Source organism: Colletotrichum fructicola (genome assembly GCF_000319635.2).
Source record: "Colletotrichum fructicola Nara gc5 chromosome Unknown KSG_Nara_v1_contig09, whole genome shotgun sequence".
NCBI lineage: Eukaryota > Fungi > Ascomycota > Sordariomycetes > Glomerellales > Glomerellaceae > Colletotrichum > Colletotrichum fructicola.
In genome coordinates, this window is record NW_027094059.1 from 2,554,081 (window position 1) to 2,573,338 (window position 19,258).

General features: G+C 55.3%; 6 protein-coding genes across 6 annotated transcripts; 5 read left to right on the plus strand and 1 right to left on the minus strand.

Annotated features, from left to right (window-relative positions):
- Window positions 1–1,620: 1,620 nt before the first annotated feature.
- Window positions 1,621–3,325, minus strand: CGGC5_v015005 (uncharacterized protein; the record flags this gene model as incomplete). Its single annotated transcript, XM_032025321.1, has 4 exons — window positions 1,621–1,633; window positions 2,276–2,772; window positions 2,824–3,246; window positions 3,305–3,325. 4 exons carry the CDS (start codon window positions 3,323–3,325, stop codon window positions 1,621–1,623), a joined length of 954 nt encoding a protein of 317 aa, XP_031878152.1.
- Window positions 3,326–5,077: 1,752 nt separating this feature from the next.
- Window positions 5,078–5,917, plus strand: CGGC5_v015006 (uncharacterized protein; the record flags this gene model as incomplete). Its single annotated transcript, XM_066153185.1, has 2 exons — window positions 5,078–5,261; window positions 5,553–5,917. 2 exons carry the CDS (start codon window positions 5,078–5,080, stop codon window positions 5,915–5,917), a joined length of 549 nt encoding a protein of 182 aa, XP_066007476.1.
- Window positions 5,918–6,915: 998 nt separating this feature from the next.
- CGGC5_v015007 (uncharacterized protein) lies at window positions 6,916–7,465 on the plus strand (the record flags this gene model as incomplete). Its single annotated transcript, XM_032025324.1, has 2 exons — window positions 6,916–7,274; window positions 7,430–7,436. 2 exons carry the CDS (start codon window positions 6,916–6,918, stop codon window positions 7,434–7,436), a joined length of 366 nt encoding a protein of 121 aa, XP_031878106.1.
- A 2,859-nt stretch (window positions 7,466–10,324) lies between these two features.
- On the plus strand, window positions 10,325–11,440 carry CGGC5_v015008 (uncharacterized protein; the record flags this gene model as incomplete). The annotated part of the gene is made up of 1 exon (XM_032025326.2): window positions 10,325–11,440. The coding sequence occupies one exon, from the start codon at window positions 10,325–10,327 to the stop codon at window positions 11,438–11,440; it is 1,116 nt and encodes a 371-aa protein (XP_031878084.2).
- Window positions 11,441–12,507: 1,067 nt separating this feature from the next.
- On the plus strand, window positions 12,508–16,553 carry CGGC5_v015009 (uncharacterized protein; the record flags this gene model as incomplete). The annotated part of the gene is made up of 3 exons (XM_066153186.1): window positions 12,508–12,580; window positions 12,633–16,195; window positions 16,254–16,553. 3 exons carry the CDS (start codon window positions 12,508–12,510, stop codon window positions 16,551–16,553), a joined length of 3,936 nt encoding a protein of 1,311 aa, XP_066007477.1.
- A 2,217-nt stretch (window positions 16,554–18,770) lies between these two features.
- On the plus strand, window positions 18,771–19,021 carry CGGC5_v015010 (uncharacterized protein; the record flags this gene model as incomplete). The annotated part of the gene is made up of 2 exons (XM_032025328.1): window positions 18,771–18,902; window positions 18,953–19,021. The coding sequence occupies 2 exons, from the start codon at window positions 18,771–18,773 to the stop codon at window positions 19,019–19,021; spliced, it is 201 nt and encodes a 66-aa protein (XP_031878104.1).
- Between the last annotated feature and the right edge of the window lie 237 nt (window positions 19,022–19,258).

Genomic DNA, 19,258 nt, shown 5'->3' on the forward strand with positions numbered 1-19,258 from the left:
CGCGTTCCCCGCTCTTGACGTCGCATGGACCAGCAGCCCCTGGCTCTTCCGTCTGGCCCCCGGGCAGCGACAATCCCAAAGAACAATCCCGACCGTCTTGCCTGCCCGCGGCGGCGCTTTTGCTCCGAACAGACGTCTCGGGGCCCCTGTCCACGCGGCCCCCTGTCCTTCAGACGCCTCCATTGCAATCTCTTCCCGCCGCTCATTGCCCTTTGAGCCAACCGTTTGGTCATAGCTCCTGCAATGATCTCGATTCGGCTCGCCTACGGTCTCGCTTGCGGTCACGGTCGTTGCTCGCAATTCCTGTGAGACGGAGCACGGCACACTCGCACACACAAGGCCAGATAAACGTCCAACCGTTGCACAATCCCATTGTTCTGGCACGGTGCTCTTGTCCGCCAGACGTCGTCCGAACAGAGTGAGAGCCTAAACTGCATCCACCCGACTACCATCGTTTTCACTGGGGGAGACGCTTTGTCCAGCGTTTGCTTGGCTGCGATATCACCCCCAAATATGATCGATCGCGGGTACGACGCGGCGGCGGCGAAAAGCGGTACGGAACACGACTCAAAAAAATGGAGCAGAGCTGTCTAGAATCGGGCGGTGGGTCGTCCGTTGCCTTTTTCCCGCTCCTACGGATACCGTGGCTGTTCTTCTTCCCCTGGGGTGGCCTGCGATCGCCCGCTGTCAACATCACGAGGGAACACCAAAAAACAGGTTTTATCCCCTGCAACCGCTGCCGTGTGGTGGGCACCCGATGAGGCTGAAATGTTTCATCATTGGACCTGGACCGCATTGGCACTTCACTCTGACTGCATTGTGATGCTGCACTCGGCCGATTCTCGCGGATCACGCACTGGGATGGATGGGCAGCCGCGAATACCTGACAGTGACGATGCTCTTGGGCAGAAGTCCACGAGAACTGATGCCGCACCAGCCACACCTTCACCTCTGCGGAAGGCCGATGCGCGGCAACGTACCTTGGCAAAGTCTCGTTAGGTATCATATGAACTCGCCAAAATGCAGCTCGCCGGATACAGCTCCCGGACTTGTCTTCGCTACGCTGACCGTTGTACAACAAGCCAAACGGTCGGAGAACATTCCCAAAGAGGATCCGACCGCATCAAGGAAGAACTACCGCATTCCAACAATGATTGTAGGTATTTCCAGCAATGCCTACCGTCAAATCTACAGTGTTGAGCTGTCGTTTGCGCAATACCGTTTTTACGGTTAGCCCAAATTCTGAGATTTGGTTGTCACTGCCAAGCCACTTCAATTCATTCAGAGGATTGATCATTTGTGTAGGCGCCTAAAATTACACTGGGCAAGATCTGATCCGCCGCTAAATCTGACAAGTCCGATATCGCTGTGGGAACGGCCACAATTCTCCATACCCATTCGTATCAAACACCGTCTTGCCGAACTGCCTGAAAAAGGTCTTTAATGAAGCCATGGTACCACAAAAGAAACTCGTCACTAATGCGCATTACACGCTGTGGATTTTTCGCCGTTATGCCGTTGGGGGAATAATCATGATGCCGAACAATGTCTTGCTGAGAAAGAGAAAGTCTGACGAAAATTCGGCGATAACAGCCCGCAGGTCAGGTCAGAGACCCGTTTTCACATCATGTCACTAATCCATGTCGCTGTGCAGTTAGCAATCTGAACGATTTTCTGGAGTCTCTATTCCGCACGAAAACGAAGCAAGGAAAATGCCCGAAGCAAGAAAAGAAAAAGAGGCATGTCGTCACTCTGACATCGAGTCGAGCAGAATTTCAACAGCCCGAAACACACGGTTCCCGAACGCTGGCTCGGGTCCGAAATGAGGCGCCACGCATACACGGTCGCGAACTCTCGCGGGCCGGGGTCTGCCAGCTATTTCTTCACCGTTCGCGTGGTGTGCTCCATTACTCCGTAGCTGAGTTGTCGCTGTGGAGAAGACGGAAGCAGGGAACGAGCCTTCAGAATGCTGGAAAGCTTTTTTCTTGCAGCACAGTTCCTGACTCGATTTCAACCGCCGATATTGCGCCCCGCCCAGGTCCCGGAGATCGCATTTGCATGACAGAGTTCTGCGGGAAGGACGAAGCGCACTGGGCAGCACAGGCAGAAAATCCGAGTCGCGTTCGCGCCCTCCAGTGTCGAAACGTCCGGAAAAGAATCGTATTCGACACGGACCAAACAATCCGAAAAGCAAAAGGAACAAAGGAAACATACTTTCCAAAGATGCGCAGGGGGTATCGCGAAAAGAAAACAAGGGAATATCCGAAAAACTTACAGCAGAGCCAGAGTAAGATCACCATGGATCTTTGCCTTCAATGTGATCTCGATATCGAGGTTGAGATCGAGCCTCAACTTCAGCGGGTTCTTGCCGCCAGCGTCGCCGCCGCCTTGCATTTGTTGTTGTTGCTGTTGCATCTGCTGCTGCTGCTGTTGCTGCATCTGTTGCTGGCGGTACATGTCTTCGCCGCCCTGTTGGCGACCGCCATTGCGCTGCATCATCTGGTTGTTGCGACCGTACGGGTCGTTGTTCTGCGAATATCCGCGCCGCGGTTGTTGTTTCGTGGTGGTGTAGTTGTCCGCCTGGTCGGACCCCTCACCCTCCTCCTCCTCGTAGTCGTCTTCGTCGTCGTAGTCTTCATCCTGGTCATCGCCAGAATAGTAGTCGTCATCGTAGACCTCGCCATCCTCACCCTCCTCATCGTCATAGTACTCGCCCTCGCCGTCTTCGTCGTCGTAGTACTCGCCCTCCTCGTCATCCTGCAGCTCCGTGGGCTCCTCGGCGTCAGCTTCACGCTCAGTATACCCTGATTCACGCGAACGCACCTTGGCGGGCTCCTGCTCCTTGCCCTTGGCCTCGGGCTTCTTGTCGTTGTCGACGTTGGATCCTTCCTCGGGCTCGTCGTCGACCTGCGCCTGCTGCGCCTTCTGGTCGGGCTTGCTGGTCTCGGGCTTCTGCTCCTCCTCGGGCTTCTTCTCCTCGGGCTTGCTCTCCTCAGGCTGCTTGTCGTCTTCTGTTGATGAGGGCGGCTGGTCGAACGGCGACTTTTGCTCCTGTGATTGAGGCTCCTCAGGCTTGGACTCCTCGGTGCTGCCAGGCGCGTTCTCCTCGGCCTTCTTCTCGTTGTTGTTGTCGCCCACGTTCTCTGCGGGATTGCCGAACTCGCCGACGGGCGTGGTGCCCTCGGGCTTTGTCTCCTCGGGCTTGGAGCCCTCTCCGCCAGGCGATTGTTGGGCGGCTTGGCCCTTCTAGCCACGTCACATTAACATATGAATCTTACGGCATCAGTGAATAGCAGAGACTTACCTTGCTCTTGTTCTTGGCCATTGTGTCGTCCATAAATGTGATCTTCCCCTTACAACAAGCTAATTACTTTCGCAAACGACACCTGCTCACTCAATGGTATCGTTTCCGAAATGGGGGGACGAGGGGTATCTTTCTCGTGATAGTACGTTGGGGCTGTGATGGGTGAGGTGTGTGATGAGGTGCAAGACGTGTTTGATCAAAAGTGGTAAACCTTGGGAACCAAAAGTAGTAAAAGCTACTAACGGGAAAACTACACGAAGGCACACGAACACTTAAATCAGATCCGCGCACGATGAGTTGAAGGATATCTTGTTTTCATTGACAATTACCTCACACCCCTAGGGGGAGTGATACCCAGTGATGTAATAGGTGTGGGAAACCGGGGTCGGCAAGCTGAACGGGGACCCGGCTTATGCAGGTAAGGGAAGGGGGAATGGACTAATTCCTAAACGTGGTGGACTTACACGCCGGCAAGGCATAAGGGAGACAGGCACAGAGAGACAGGAATCGTGGGGACCGTGAACCAGCCAGAGGCCAACACAAACCCCGTCGGTGTGATATCACTTGATACCATATTCGGTGGAGGGGGGGAACGTGTGTGATTCTCGAGAACAGGATTCCTCTCCTATCCGAACGCCCTCGATCGACAGGGTCCTGAGGTGTTGACAAGGTGAGCAAGAAAAAAAGGGATCAAAGAGGTGACGTCGATGAGCATGAAGCTCTTGCCTTCCTCTGATTCTCGCCGAGCGACGAATCATCAATGCGAATGGGGGAGTCTGCGGCCTTACTTCCGGGCGGGAAGAGCTGATACGGGGGCCCAGCAGAGCACATCCTTGTTCGAGGAGTTGGGGGAACACGCCGAGAGGTGTGTAAGTCCACTGGCAGTAGCCGAACCAACAGCACGAAAAAAGGCACCAAAAGGTGAGGTTTGAAGCTCGAAGGAGTCGAACCGAGAAAATGACGTAGGACAGGGTGTGCAATTAAACCGCCAACCTCATCCACCACGCACGCGCAGTGACAAAATGTGACAAGTAAATCAGACGGTGACCCAGTGATACGCGCAGAACAGAACGGTCTGGACATTCATCTCGGTGGAGACCGTTGCGCATGCGTGGGTATCCTCCTGGCGTGCTGGCCGGTACCGATTCTGAGGTGGTGGGTGGGTGTGGGCTGACCCCAGACATGGATGGAGAAGGGGGGAGGGGGGTGTTCCCGAAACGGGCATCTCGATCCCAGGAGAGCAGTGCCGGCGAATCGAAACACCAGACGGACGACAAGAAAAAACAGAGATATTGGTATATGCATGCTTGGGAGGCATATGATGACCACACCCGAACCCCTCCGTAGAAGCCACGCGGAATTTCTGCCTGTCGCAGGCCGCCCCGCGCTTCTTTTTTTCCCATGGGATATTCGCTAAAACCTGTTTCTTCAAATCTCGAACAGCTCTTTTCGTCGTCCGCGCGCAAATCTGCCGTCTTGTTGAGGAAGCTCGGCAGCGAGCGTAAATCAGAAAAAAACTTGTCTTTCCACAAGTCGATAGTCGATCAGTTCGAAATCCCGGTCGAAGGCCCCCCCTTGCCTCGCCTCCCCGCGGTTCACACGGTTTGGACACGTCCGAGTCCCGAGAGAGAGGGAGAGTCAGTCCCAAGGTGCCTGTACAGACAGTCTGGACAGTCCACTTCTCCCACGCGGAACCAATACCCCTTCTTCTCTTCTCGCCTCTCTTGTCTCCTCCAGGCCCTCCTCTCTGCGCAGAGGAAAAGATTTCGAAACATGGTCATCGGCTTACTCACCATCGCCGCCATCCCCACAGTCATCGGCACCGGGCAGGCCGTCAGCGCGCAGAAGAAGCAGAATGCCGCCGCCAAAGAGCAGGCCAAGTTCAGCCTCACGGCGACCATGACCATCGACGGCAAGCAGGAAGAAGCGCCCTGCGTCCTCGTCGACAACAAGGCAAGTTTGTCCTCTTTTTTTGCAACCCTCTTGCGTGTCATCTCGTCAATCATCTGCAAGGTGCGCTTGCAACTTGCTTTTTTGTCTCTTTTCCCACCGTTGGGAATGGGGGAGGGGCAGCGTCTCTGGCCACACCCACCCACCCACACACCAGCCTTTGCTTGACTTACACACTAGTCGCACACATCCACTATCGCACATCCCATCCACAACGGCAAACTAACATGCAGTCTTTCTTTACCCCAGCTCTGGATAAACCACAGCATGGCTCCAGCGCCGGGACACAAGTTTTCAGGGTACTACTTCAATTATCCCTCCGAAGAGAACTACCGCGGGCTGGTATCAACCATCTCGGATGATCCGCCGATGCTGAACTGGATCTATGTCGACGCCGATACCCGAGCCGTCCGGCACGGAGGTCGTAAAGACACAATCGGCCACGTTATAGGACCCTGGGGCTGGACTGAAGATGAGAGGCATCTGATGCTGAGAGGCAGTGGGATGGGGTTTGTGGCTGCCCTCGAGGACGACGGCAGATGGGCGGTGTATTGGGATCCGGACGGGAGGCTGCGGCAAGGGTACGAGCCGGATGAGTGTATAGAGATTGTCCTGCGGCGACAGATGGCGCTAGGCATTGAGAGTGCATATGTTCGAGATTGAATAATAGCTAGGCCTCTTTTTCCGGATGGAGGTGAACACCGTAGAAGCCAGAAAAGGGAAGGGGTGTGTAATGAGAGAAGGCGCTGGGAGAAACCAGAAACCTGGAGGAGCCTTCTGGCTGCATGTGCGAATAGACCACCAACGACGCACAGCACGGCTCCTTCGAGGTTTCTGCACAGCTTGCATGGATTTGGCATAGTTGGTATCTGTAACCCGTGAACCCGTACTCCGTCAGTGCGAAAAACCACAATGCCTGTCAAGCCTAGCTTGCGAGGCACCGAAGGAGGCGCAAAACTGACTTACGAGAAGCTTGTTTGATGGCAGAGAATAGAGTAATGGTGCGTCATGCCTGCATTGGCAATGTGATGACCCTCGAGCCCGTGGTGTGAGCATGATTGGGCTGTAGCCTGCAGTAAGGCTTTGCGATGCAAATCCGAGAGAAAAGCGACAGGGATGCTCGACACCCTCTTCCAATCAAAGGTTTCTGGGATGAGTGACTGACTGTGTGGTGGAGAGTAGAATGGACTCGGCGCCAGAGCAGATCGGGACCGCTCATCGAGAGCATGAGACAGGTCCAACCGCCCCTGCAGCCCCATTGATTCCGCCCCCCCTCCGCATGCCGCTTGGCCCTGCTTCAACGTCATTTCGGTCCAGAACACCTCGAGACTCGAGTGGTGTGACGCAAAAAGTCGAAGGGGTGAAAACATCTACCGTGGAAATCCTGGGTCCCCCAGGGTCCAACATGATCTCATCGGCCGAAGAGGGTGTAAGCTTTACATCCTGTTTTGACTGCTTCCGGATACTGTCCGGAATCAGTTATATGTTGCACCCTCATCCGCGACTCATCGACCGAGAAGAACTTTGAAGAAGCACTCACAAACCTTCGCACATAATCCAGAGCCCTTAATTCCTCAGTTTCCCATCCCACACCGACGGGAAGGAGAGAGTCCATTAGCCCGTTTTCGAACTTCCATCAACAAGCCATCTAGACCGTCAACATGTCTTCCCCCCGTGAGAAGAACAACACCAAGTACGCCTCCGACGAGGAGACCTCCGAGGATACCCAGCAGCAGGAGCAGCCTCAGCGCCGCCAGCGCCGCCAGGGCAACAGGCAAATGCAGCGCCGTCAACAGGGCGGCCCTCTCGGCGGCCTTGGTGGTGGTAACCCTACCGAAGCCGTTCAGGGCGTTACCGGCGGTGTTCAGAACACACTAGGCAACGTCGCCGGCGGTGCTCTGCAACAAGGCGGCGGCGGTGGTGACAAGAGCGACACCCTGAGGTTGCGTCTCGATCTCAACCTTGATATCGAAATCACGCTGAAGGCGCGCATTCACGGTGACCTTGAGCTTGCCCTCTTGTAAGTACTGACCTTTTTCCTCATTCCTCAGTTGCGGCCCCCTCTATCTCGTCAGACTATCCCGTTCCGTCCTATTTTCTTACCGAGAGACAAGGACGGGCTAGTTAGGCCAAGTTCATAATGGGCTAATGGGCTTTTCCTCGTCTTTTAATCAGGAACTGAGAGGCGTTTTCTCCAGGGACAAATCTTAAAACGGCAATCAACATCTTATCTGTTTTTAAACGGAGTCGCGGGAATACAGTGGGCGAATTTTCGACATAGTTTGCTGGAAAGTGTGGGTTTTTTTTTTTGTTGACCCTGTCTGCCCAAACGTGAGAGAAAACGGTTGGTCCGCAAACAGGGGAGAGTTGGTGGACGGATGGGATATCGGTATCCATCTGCCGCGTGTATTATGAAAGAATTGTGCATCACCACCATCATGATGAGATATGGACGTTATTTCGGGAAGTTTTTATGGGTATCCTATGCGACGTAAGCCAAAGCATTCCAAACACTTTCAACGAATGGTATTTGATCAAATTTCTGTCACATGCGCATTATCACACCGTGAGCAGCCGTGATTAACCACCTGCATGCCCAATTCGTTACCCCGAGCTGATGCTGGCCCTCCTCTTTGCAGGCCATGTCAGCGTGTGTAGTTGGTTTCAGCACACCATCTGTGCTCTCAGCCACCCGCTAGTTACACAAGCTCGTGCGGAGAAGGCAAGCCAAACCATGTGTGTTGACAACCGCCGTCAAGCACGCGAAAGGGCGGAATTGGCGGAGACGGTTGCCAGTAAACCGTTCGTAGCGCCAATCTCTCTACCGCCTAGCCACTCTGCGTTTCACGCTCTTTTGGTGCCGTTAATCTTATGAACGGGGCGAATCTCCAATACGACTGTGGGGTCGAGTCCACCCACCACCAGCACAATAGTATTGTCCAATCCTCCCCGGGGCTAGTGCCATCGGGAGGCATTAACGGAGGGGGCTGAAGAGCGACTAGCCACACGTTGCGAAATCGACGGTGCTTGAGGCTACTGCGGGTGCTTCCCTCTGTGCCTTGCTTTCGGTGCGCTTTTGCTCCTGGCCCTAGCGTTAGTGTTGTCTGCCCAAGACGACAACTCAACAAGATTGAAGTCTCTTGACAGGATCATGCCCGCATCTCAGCTTCAGCCTCTCTAACCGAAGCACTCACCGGAAAACTCAGGAGCAGAAAAGCAAAAAACTCTGCAGGTAAAGGTCCGGAAACTCGCAAGCAAACTCTCCAGCCACACCGGCTTCGGCCTTCCTAGACCGTCCAATGTCGACGCGTCGTCGCCGCCACATGATGCGATGTAACTTGGTCAGTGTGCAGAGTGGGCGTGCCTGCCCGCCGCCCAATGTAACGGTGGAACGGCCCCCCTGTTCCCTTGTTCCCCACCGCCCATTGCCAATGCAACCCAAGAAGGACCGCATCCACAGTACCGTCTCGACCATCAGCGGCGGGGAACGGAACGGTCGAAACGCTGGTGGTCGTGCAGGGAAACCGTAGCTGAACGGGAAATTCTTGCGTCGCATCCCGGCACACCGGATGAGGCCATCAGCCACTCACATCGGCTTCCGTCCGTTCGCGTGGTGTGTCTCTTAAGCGACTGCCAACCAGTCTCAACCGTCAAGCCACCTGCCGAGGACGTTTTGCGCCGATCGTTCGCTCCCGTCTCATTTCCTCTGTTCTGGGCTCTCGTCGACTCTTTGCCTCTTTGCCATTCATTGCCTCGTCGGGAACACCATCGAGATCAGCACAATAGCCGCCATCCGTTAAGACGCATTCCCCGGTTCGGACACCGTCTGGACAAACTCGAGACGTATCTGAAGGCCTGGTGAAGCTCTCCCGGGCATGAACGCCATACCGAACTTGTGATGAAGCTGATCACCTGCTGAGCCACATCTGAAGTTTACTCGGTTGCCGCCGGTCTGTAGATGTCTGTGGTCGTCTCCAGGCCCTTCTTCAGAGTCTGTGTCGCTGGCTCGAAGCTTCTGCACCGCCAAAGGCGTCTCTCAGCTGCCACATCCCGGCCGGGATAGCGCTGCAGCCTGCGCAGCTTGCGCAACTGTCCACCTAGTTCTCCGTGCTCTAACCTCCAGCATTCGTTGACGGCTAGCCGTGCGTTCCGTCTGTACAGTAGTTCGAAAAGCAAAAAGCCCAACCACTGAGGAACACGGATACTCGCACAGCTGTTCTGGTTTCGACCAGAAAACAGGCTTTTGCCAGACGTGTCGGACCTTTTGCCCTCCAATCTCTGCGCTGAGCCGGCGCCTCTTTCGGAGTCTTGTCTCGTTTCCATTCTGCCATCTTCACCACCCGCCAGCAATCCCTCCCACACTTCCTTCTTGTTGTTCTCCGAAGTACCCGGTGGATACGTTTGCATGTGTCTGGAGCCAGTGGAGACACCAGATCTCGGTTCGACAAGTACTTGATCCCATCACCCTTGCAAGACATCCTGACAAGGTGAACCGTCGCCCCGTTCGCCAGTTCTGGAACCTCAAGCTGCCCCAGCTGCCCAGCATCTGTCACGGCGGCAGCGTACCCACACTCGATCCATCGTCTTCCTGACGTCACAGCAACAAAACCGACCCCCTTCTGCCTTGCAGACCTGGCACAAGCGCTGCCCGCGTCTCGCACCTGCCAGAGCAGATAAGCCCCGTCCGCGTGAGGTAACTGCTCAAGGGGTGCACCGAGAAACGTACACATCAGCACAGTCTCTCGATCGGAGTCGAGTTCAACGCCTGATTTCCGAAGCAAGGCGATCCTCAGGTGGGTGTCCGTATTCCTTTCCTTCTCTCTGTTGGTCCTGTGCTGGCCATCCTGGCCATGCTTCCCCTCACCTTGAAAGCGAGCCCCAGCTGACGCGCAGTACGATTGCTTGCAGAGGACCTTCTGTGGCCATCCGATAATGACGGCATCCCCTCCTTCTCGGCCGATTCCCCCCACAGCTCATAACGAAGAACCCGAAAGCCCAGCCTCGACGCTGAACACACCGCGGACTCTGCAAAGGGCCGTCCCCGAACATCCCAAACCCTCGTCGCATACCATGCAGCGTGCCGAGCCCCGAGCTGCATCTGGCGGCGATCCAGACCATACTTCCCGACACGATGAATATGAGGTTGTTGAAGTCGACGACGATGAAGCTGGGGTAGAAGAGGTCCCACGACGCAACGTCCGGCCACCTCTGCCTCGTCTGAATTCGTCGTCGCGAGCGCCTGGCTCGCCAGCTCCACCAGCTGAAACCACTCCTCCGCAACCTCCCCCTCGGCAAAGCAGCAACACAGGCACCCCACAGCCGCAAGGCCAGGGCGGGCCTTATCATCTACAGGGCTCGCGGGAGATACCCATCCCGGTGAGGAAGCCTTCCACGCAGGGACAGAGCGTGCCGAAAGACTCGACGCCATCGTCAGCAGATACAACAAATAGCCGCACAGATGATGGCACACAAGACTCTCAAGAGTCAAAGGACACATCAGCTGGGTCAACCAGCCCCAAGGGCAAGGAGCCGGAGGGGAAGAATGCTCCCATTCGGATTCCAAGAATCACACCTGTGGCATCTGGCCTGACTATTCCTCCTAACCTTGCTCAGCTGGCGCATGGACTGGAGGGAAAGTATGTCGATGAGTTCGGAAACATCCTCGACTGGAACGGACAGGTTCTTGGTCGTGTCGAGGGTGACTTGCCGTCGATGATCGGACGGCCTGTTTCTGTGACTGGCGAGATCCTCAGCGAGGACGGCGAAGTCGTTGGTTATGTAGCAGAGAACGACACGATTCCACCGACGCCTCCGTCGCCAAAGCCCATCGAGGGCATGGGCGATGGACTGAAGGTGGACCACATGGGCAACATACTCGATAAGAACAATAACGTCATCGGCCACTTCGACGGCGCGCACTTGGGCAAAGGCCTCCAGAAGCCTGGGCAACCAGCAGGCAATGCTTCTGGGCAGTCAAACGGCGCGCGCCCAGCGGAGAATGCGCATAACAGCGCGCCCTCTCACGAAAACTGCAGCTGCGGTCGACCTAAACCATCGTCTGCCCCAAGTCCATCTGAGGTTTTCATGGACGTGAAGTCGACACATGACGGCATCCAGCTCATTATCAAAATCCCAACTGTATTTAATGGTGGCGGGGTGCCAAATATCCATATTGGAACTGGGTAATGTTTTGACGGGAATTCTGCGACTGGATGGAGATGTCGATCATGGAGTTCTGGAATGGTTCTATAGATGCTGGCATGCGGCGGCGTTCAGACGGCGGCGAGGCGGGCGTGATAGGCTGGGACCGAGATGTCGTTCCAATGGAACCCGTATTTGGCAATGCAAGACCTGAATAACGTGCATCTGAGACCCCCGTTGAACCGTCCACTAGTAAGGCTGAAAGGTGGGTGAAGTCCAGAACCCCAAATTTGAGCGGGCGCATATTCGCGGCGAGGGAGCTGCTCGATTCCTGAGCGTGGCGAATAAAAGGCTGGCGCGGGTGTTTCGAAGAGCGTCATGACGTTGTTTGTGCATGGGGAAATGCTGCATGGCAGTCCAGCCTTTGCGAACTTCGCAATCCTCATTTGCAAAAGAAAGTGTTGGAGGGCAGAAAGCAGCGTCTGGGGTGTAGCTGGTGGGGGATCTGACGAATGGATGATGCAGAACAGGGAGGGCCCTTGAATGCACTAGCCACACATAACTGGGAAGCTCCAAGATGGAGGCCGGGCGACCAACCCCATAAGCCAATGGCAACTCGCCCGACTGGCAGACTGTCACACCATCTCGCAAGGTGCAGTTGCTTTTCAAAAGTCAACTTGCGTCATGAGACTGGGATGCCAGAGTCTGTCAACCCCTTTCGCGTGCTCGGACGAGTGTGGCTTTGCGTCATGATGGGCGGCAGACGAGCCGACCACCTCTTCCACATGAAGTCACAGATGTGGCGCGAACAAGCCAGAGCAGGCCAGAGCTTCGAAGAGCTCCCCAAGCTTGAGCTCCCCTTGACGTAAGGTTGGGTGAGGCCATAGAGCTGGAAACTTGGTTTGGTGTGTGAGGATTTCTGGTATAAGACGTCCGACCGGCAGGCGATTGTAGCTTTTTTGACTTTCGACTCTCAATTCAAAGCATTCATCTCATGGGCTACTACATCTTTTCGTATTAGCCACATTGTTCCATTTTAACCCACTTACTTACACGCGCAAAAGTTGCCCAACATTTCCGGACTACTGTACCTCAGACACCGAACCGACATCATGGCTGGCGCTGCCTCAAAATCAGGAAGCAGCATGCCTGGTGGATGGGGGAAGGGTGAAGAACAGAAGTCAAGTAAGTAATCAACTCACATGGCATTCGAGGTCTTACGACTGACGCGTCTCAGCATACTCCGTTGAGCAAGATATCCAAGACCATGGCGAGAACCTCGTTGCCGGTGTCATCGGCAAGACGGGAGAGGTCGTAGACGAGACCGGCAAGACTGTCGGCAAGGTCACAGAAGGCGAAGCTGGCGATCTCGTCGGTAACGTCGTGACAGCGACCGGAGATATCATCGGAAAGGACGGTGGTGTCATCGGCAAGGCCCTGCCTTTGGGCGAGCTCACCGAGAGTGTTGCCGGAGGTGAGAGCAAGGAGGGCGGAAGCTTCAGCATTATGGGCGCTACCAAGGGCGTCAAGGGCATCGTCGACACTGTCGACGGCACTGTTCAGACCGTCAACAGGACATTGCCTCTCGTCGGCGACTTGACGAAGGGCATTGGACTGGGTGAAGGCCAGGGCGGTGTCCTCGGCGGTGTTACCGGTGGCGATGGCCAGAGTGGTCTCCTCTCCGGCGTCCTCGGCGGCGGCGGTGACGAGAAGTCACAGTCTGGCATTGTCGGTGGCACACTCGGCAGTGTCATCGGCGGCGGCAAGAGTGAGAAGGGCGAGCAATCAGGCCTTCTTGGCGGCGTTCTTGGCGGCACCCAGCCTCTGGAACGCGACGATACCGTCACCGAGAAGGATGAGAAGCTCACTCAGCTCCTCTCCAACAGACCCGACGATGCTGAGGACAAGATCTCCCTGACAGAGGACGCCAAGAAGAGCCTCTTCGAGGTCAACGACAAGACCTCTGAAGTGGCACCCGTGGACCTCCAGGATTCCGCTCCGCAAGAACTGAACGGCAAGCTCACCACTGGAGACAACACCCAATCGGAGACCGAGCCATCTCAAGCTGACAAGACTGAGCTTACAGACCCTTCCACTGTTGGCGACAGGTCCCAAGATCTCGAGGAGTTGGAGCCGGAGCCACTCGAAGAAGATGACGCCACCGCGAAGCCCGAGTCCCTCAAGGACGATGCGACAGAGGCCACTGAACAGGCGACCGAGAAGGCCCCCACCCAGGCTGGCACCCACCAAGAGGACCTTCAATCACGGGTTCCCGACGACATCGCGACCCTTGATATTCCTGTTTCCCAGATTCCCATGACTCTTAAGAGCGAGCTTCCCGATGACCTCCAGACGGCCGACATCCCCGTCTCCCAGATCCCCTTCGATGCTCAGACGAAGCTCCCCACCGATCTGGTCTCTCAGCTTCCTGACGATCTGAAGACCGTCACATACGAAGACGAAGACGACGACCTTCAGTCGAAGGTCCCGGACGACATCGCAACTCTCGACATTCCTGTCTCCCAGATCCCCATGACTCTGAAGAGCGAGCTTCCGGAGGATCTTCAGACGGCCGACATCCCCGTCTCTCAGATTCCCTTCGATGCTCAGACGAAGCTTCCTACCGATCTTGTTTCTCAGCTTCCTGATGATCTGAAGACTGTCACCCAGGAAGATGATGACCTTCAGTCAAAGGTCCCCGACGATATCGCAACCCTCGACATTCCCGTTTCCCAGATCCCCATGACCCTCAAGAGCGAGCTCCCCGAGGATCTTCAGACGGCCGACATCCCTGTTTCTCAAATCCCCTTCGACGCCCAAACGAAGCTTCCCACCGACCTTGTCTCCCAACTTCCTGAAGACCTGAAGACTGGCGGCACCAGCGTTACCGATTGGGCCAGAGGTGCTTCTGAAGCGCAATCCCAATCACAGCTTCCCACGGATGCGCAAACCGGCGACATCCCTGCGTCTCAGCTTCCTGATGAACTGCAGACTGAGACTGGCGAGACCGCCAAGACTGGCGAGACCGGTGTTACCGGCGAGACTGGTGTTACCAGGACTGTCAAGGAGGATACCCGCAGTGTTCTCAGCACCATCCGCGATGCCATTCCCACCGACCAGCGCACTGTTACCGTAGCTGGCGACAAGCTCCTGCAACCTTTCGAGAAGTTCCCTGGTGCGGAAATTGACGACGAGGGCAAGGTCATCTTCAACGATGCTTCCATCGGCAGAGTTGCTGAGGGTGACCCTGCCGACCTGGCTGGTCACGTCATCGACGCCGAGGGTAACATTGTCAACGAGCGTGGCAGCATCATTGGCAAGGCCGAGCTTAACACCATTGTCGCCGAGGAGTTGCTCAAGGACACCATCGACTACGGCGTCCTCAAGGGCGCTACTGTCAACAAGGCTGGCAACTTGGTCAACGACAAGGGCGAGGCCATTGGCCGTGTTGTTTCTGGCATCCTGAAGCATCTCGTCGGTCGCAAGGCCAATGAGAAGGGTGAGATCTGGAACGACTCCGGCAAGGTTATTGGCCAAGCTGAGCCCATTCCCGAGACTGAGCGTGAGGGTCTCAGCGAGCCCGCCCCCTTCGAAGATTTCCCCGGCGCTGTTGTCGAGTCTGACGGCAATGTCTACTTCAACGGCGAGATCGTCGGTCGCCTGATTGAGGGTGACCCGAAGAAGTTGAAGGGCAAGAAGGTTGATGACGAAGGTGACGTCCTTGATCGCAGCGGCAACACCATTGGTAAGGCTGAGCGTTGGGAGCCCGAGCCCGAGCCTGAGCCGGAACCGGAAGAGGAGGTCGTTATCGACAAGTCCATCCTTGCTGGCAAGCGCGTCAACAAGGCTGGCAATGTTGTCGACACCAACGGCACCATCTTCGGCCGCATCGTCGAGGGTGATGTCAAGCGTCTCGTCGGTCGCATGTGCGACAAGGACGGAAACGTCCGCAGCGAGTCTGGCGACATTATCGGCAGGGCTGAGCTTGTGCCTGAGGGTGAGCGCGAGGGCTTTAAGGAAGGTCCTTTCGCCGAGCTTCCTGGCTGCACCGTCAACAAGGAGGGTCACGTTGTTACTCCGGGAGGAGACATTGTTGGTCGCTTGATCGAAGGCAACGCCAAGGTTCTCTTTGGCCGTGCCGTCGATGAGGATGGTGACATTCTCGACCGCAACGGCAACCTTCTTGGCAAGGCCGAGAGATGGGAGCCTGAGCCGGAGCCTGAGGTCGAGAAGAAGATCGGCCCCATGGAAGGCCGCAAGGTCAACCGCAAGGGTGAGGTCGTTGACGAGGATGGCAACATCATCGGCAAGCTGACGACTGGTGAGCTGTCCATCTGCGCCGGCAAGGAGATTGACGGCGACGGTGATGTCGTCGATTCCAAGGGGCGCACTGTCGGACACTGCTCTCTCATCGAGGACATTCCCGAGCCTGAGGTCGAGGAGCCTGAGGAGGATCCCAACGAGGTTAAGGCTCGCGAGCAAGCTGAGGCCGACCGCAAGCTCGCCCAGTCTCTCGGTGCCGTCATCGAGCAGGGTCTTGACCGCATGCGTCCTATCTGCAAGATGATCACAGGAAAGATCGAGAAGGCTGAGCGCACCCCCAAGGATGAGCTTGATGAAGAGCAGCTCGTGAAGGATGTCAAGCCTCTGATTGAGGAGGGTGGCAAGATCCTCAGCGAATTGAACGGCAGTGTCCGCGCCTTGGACCCTGATGGTAGAATCCAGCGCAACGCCAAGCACAAGTCCGGCACTCGTGAGGCAACTCCCGAGGAGCATCACCTTGCTGATGTCTTGAAGGAGGTAAGTTTTCTCATAACACAACGTACATATTCATGCACATGTACTAACAAGACTTCAGTTGACTGGCGCCATCACCGAGACGGTCGAGGGAGCCAAGCGCAAGATCGAGGATATGCCCCACGCCAAGAAGGAGCTCAACCCTCTCTGGGGTCTCCTCACGGAGCCTCTTGGCCAGATTCTTGCCGCTGTCGGACTCCTCCTGGCCGGTGTGCTCAACCTGGTCGGCCGTCTGCTCGGCGGTCTTGGTCTCGGCGGTATCGTCGACGGCCTTCTGGGCACTCTGGGTCTCAACCGCGTGCTCGAAGGCCTCGGCCTCGGCAGCTTGACCACCGCCCTTCGTGGTGGCAAGAAGAAATAAGCGATTTTTCGGTTACGATGTTATGACTTGAGCGTCGCAGCGTGTTCTCGTCGAAGTTCGTCTGATTGACGCGTGCATTCTCTTTGGAGTTGTATCCGTGTACTTGGTCATTGGATTGGAATGGATTGGATTCGGGAAAAATGAATGGAATCGGTCTTTGTATGAGTAGTAGTAGTAACGATAGCCAGCGACTAATTTGTACGCCCTTTCGTATTCTGAATATGTCCGAATCGTCCATGGTGAACAAGCTTGTCGTCGTCGCCAACTTTGTTCCAACATGGTATTTTAGGCTTGTTGGTGTTTTCGTGTGTTGTGCCTATATCGTTATCAGCAGCGGTAGCCAGTGTGTTGGGGAAAACAAAAAAGTCGTGGGCACGATGCGGTCCAAGTAAAGTTTTTCCCGAAGGGGGCAGCACCTGAACCCGCAAACAAACAAGAATCGGGCAAGTGCGACGTTGACGGGGAAGTTCAGGCAGGGACAACCAGGCAGGAGCAGTCACCATGCACAACATCGTGTGTGTCCATGTCTCTTCCTTCCACTTTCTTCCCATCATCCTGATTCACCACGGGCCCTGCGGCTTCCCGTCCTGTCATCCCAGCACCGGCCACACAGAATTCAAGGATCCAGGTCGACAACATGACACCACTTTCGTCTTGATAAGCGTTGCGCGAGACGTCGAGACTGGCAGAGACACGCCAACGGTCGCATTCTGCAATATCGGGGCCTCGCCCGCGCGCCCTTTCCGGAGCCAACCCCGCGATTTAAACTTTGCCCGCTATTGCATTCCTTGTCCATAGCGACGCCGAAAACAGCCAAGAACAGGCCCTGTCATCGCAAAGTTCAGGGCTGATCATGATTTTTCGAGACCCTAAAATCCAACTTTTGGCTTCAAATCACCACAACATCCCGGCCATGTGTCCAGGGCATGGCAGCCCGGAACGGCAACAGCATGTCGCGAGTGTCGGTGACCACGCGAGCGGCTCGGGTTGTAATGTAAATCCTCGACCATCACCGGCCGGTGAACCCACAATGAAAGGAGATTTATTGAACCCGCTAGCGATGCCGACCCTGCGTTAGGCATCGCGTCGCTCTCGTTAGCCCGGCACCTGTCGCAGAGAGGCCGATCGCGTTCCTTTGTTAGTGGGCATGTGGCATTCTTCAGCGGACGTGTCGCCGCCGCAAGGCTGATGCACTAGAAACAGGGGACCCGCCAGCGGGCAGAATCTCGTTTCGTTGCTGCTCACCTGCCCCAAGCGCCTGCATAAACTGCCAGCGAAGCACCCTGCATCGAGATGAATGCGAGTTTGAAAGGGCATTGTGTTTATTTTTGCCGTCTTTCCTGTGTTTGCGTGACAATGTGTCCTAGGTTCAACTGTTCTGTAAGACTCATAGAGTTAATGAACGCAGAAACAGAGAATATATTACAGACGGCAACGACAGCACAATATCTCTCGAAATATCCCACGAGACATAAAGTCACTATATCTAGATAGAATTCTTTTCTGAGACCGCATTAGTAGCTACGTCTCCAGGGAACATTGCTCCGAAATATCAGAACGCACTGATAGAACCCATAACCTGGAGTCGACAATGGCATGAAAGAAAAATTCTGGCGTCTTGCGGTGCAACCACCCACCCAACCGAAGCTGTGCGTCTGCCTTTGTTTTGCTTAGATAAAGCCCGGTGATATCTCGTATCGATAACACAGACCACGTCTGATCGGATATGACCTTATCGATAGGAAACAACAATCTAATCGATAAAGCTCCCCTCCATCTTATCAGCAGCAGCATCCTTACCTCACCCACCCATCGCCCTCTCGCCCTCAACAACCAAACACAGGGTGACGTCAAGCCCAAGCACCCGCAACGCAATACCCGTATGACGGCATCAACAACACAATCTGATGTCAAACGCCGCAACCAGTGGCAGGCCACTCGGTGCGAGCTTTCCCACCTCTCGGGGCCTCAAACGCCCCATTGACGCAAGAGCTCCTCCTCCTCCTGCTGTCGCTGCTGCTGCCGCACCTTACCTAAGAAAGCTCCTGCCCCTCTTCCCGACCTTCGTGATCTTGCTATATAACGTGAAAACCTCCTGTTCCAGACCTTTTTCTCTCTCCAAGATAAAAGCTTCCAAGACACAACGAAACGGTCCTCGAATCACCTCTGCAAACTACCTACACAAACCCATCACCACCCCAGTAAAACACATCCAAAATGCCTTCCGAAGGTCGCCAGTCTCCCCCTCCCGAGCGCCAGACCGGCGCCCAGCTCAACGACCCTCCCGCCTCTGGCAAGGGAACCGACGATGCCACCAACAAGGAGCAGGTCAACAAGGAACAGCTTCAGGTGAGCTTCCCTCCCAAAATTCCCTAACGTCTTCATCTAACCATACCCAGAACCTGTCATCCAACCCCAAGGGACCCCTTGACGATGCTGTAAAGGAGAAGTTCGCCAAGACCGAGTAGATTACTGGATACCATCATATGAAGGCGTTGGGAATGGGACATCATGAAGGCATGAGAAGCACTGAGATGAAATCACGACTGTGATGCTGTATCAATAGATTCACAAACAAATGCCAAGTGAAAGTGCATTGATCAATTATGTCTTGCTTATTTCTTGTGACATTTGTGTCATCCATCCCCTATGCGAAAGTACCGACGTATTACACACGCATTTCGACTATTGTAATTTTGTATGCG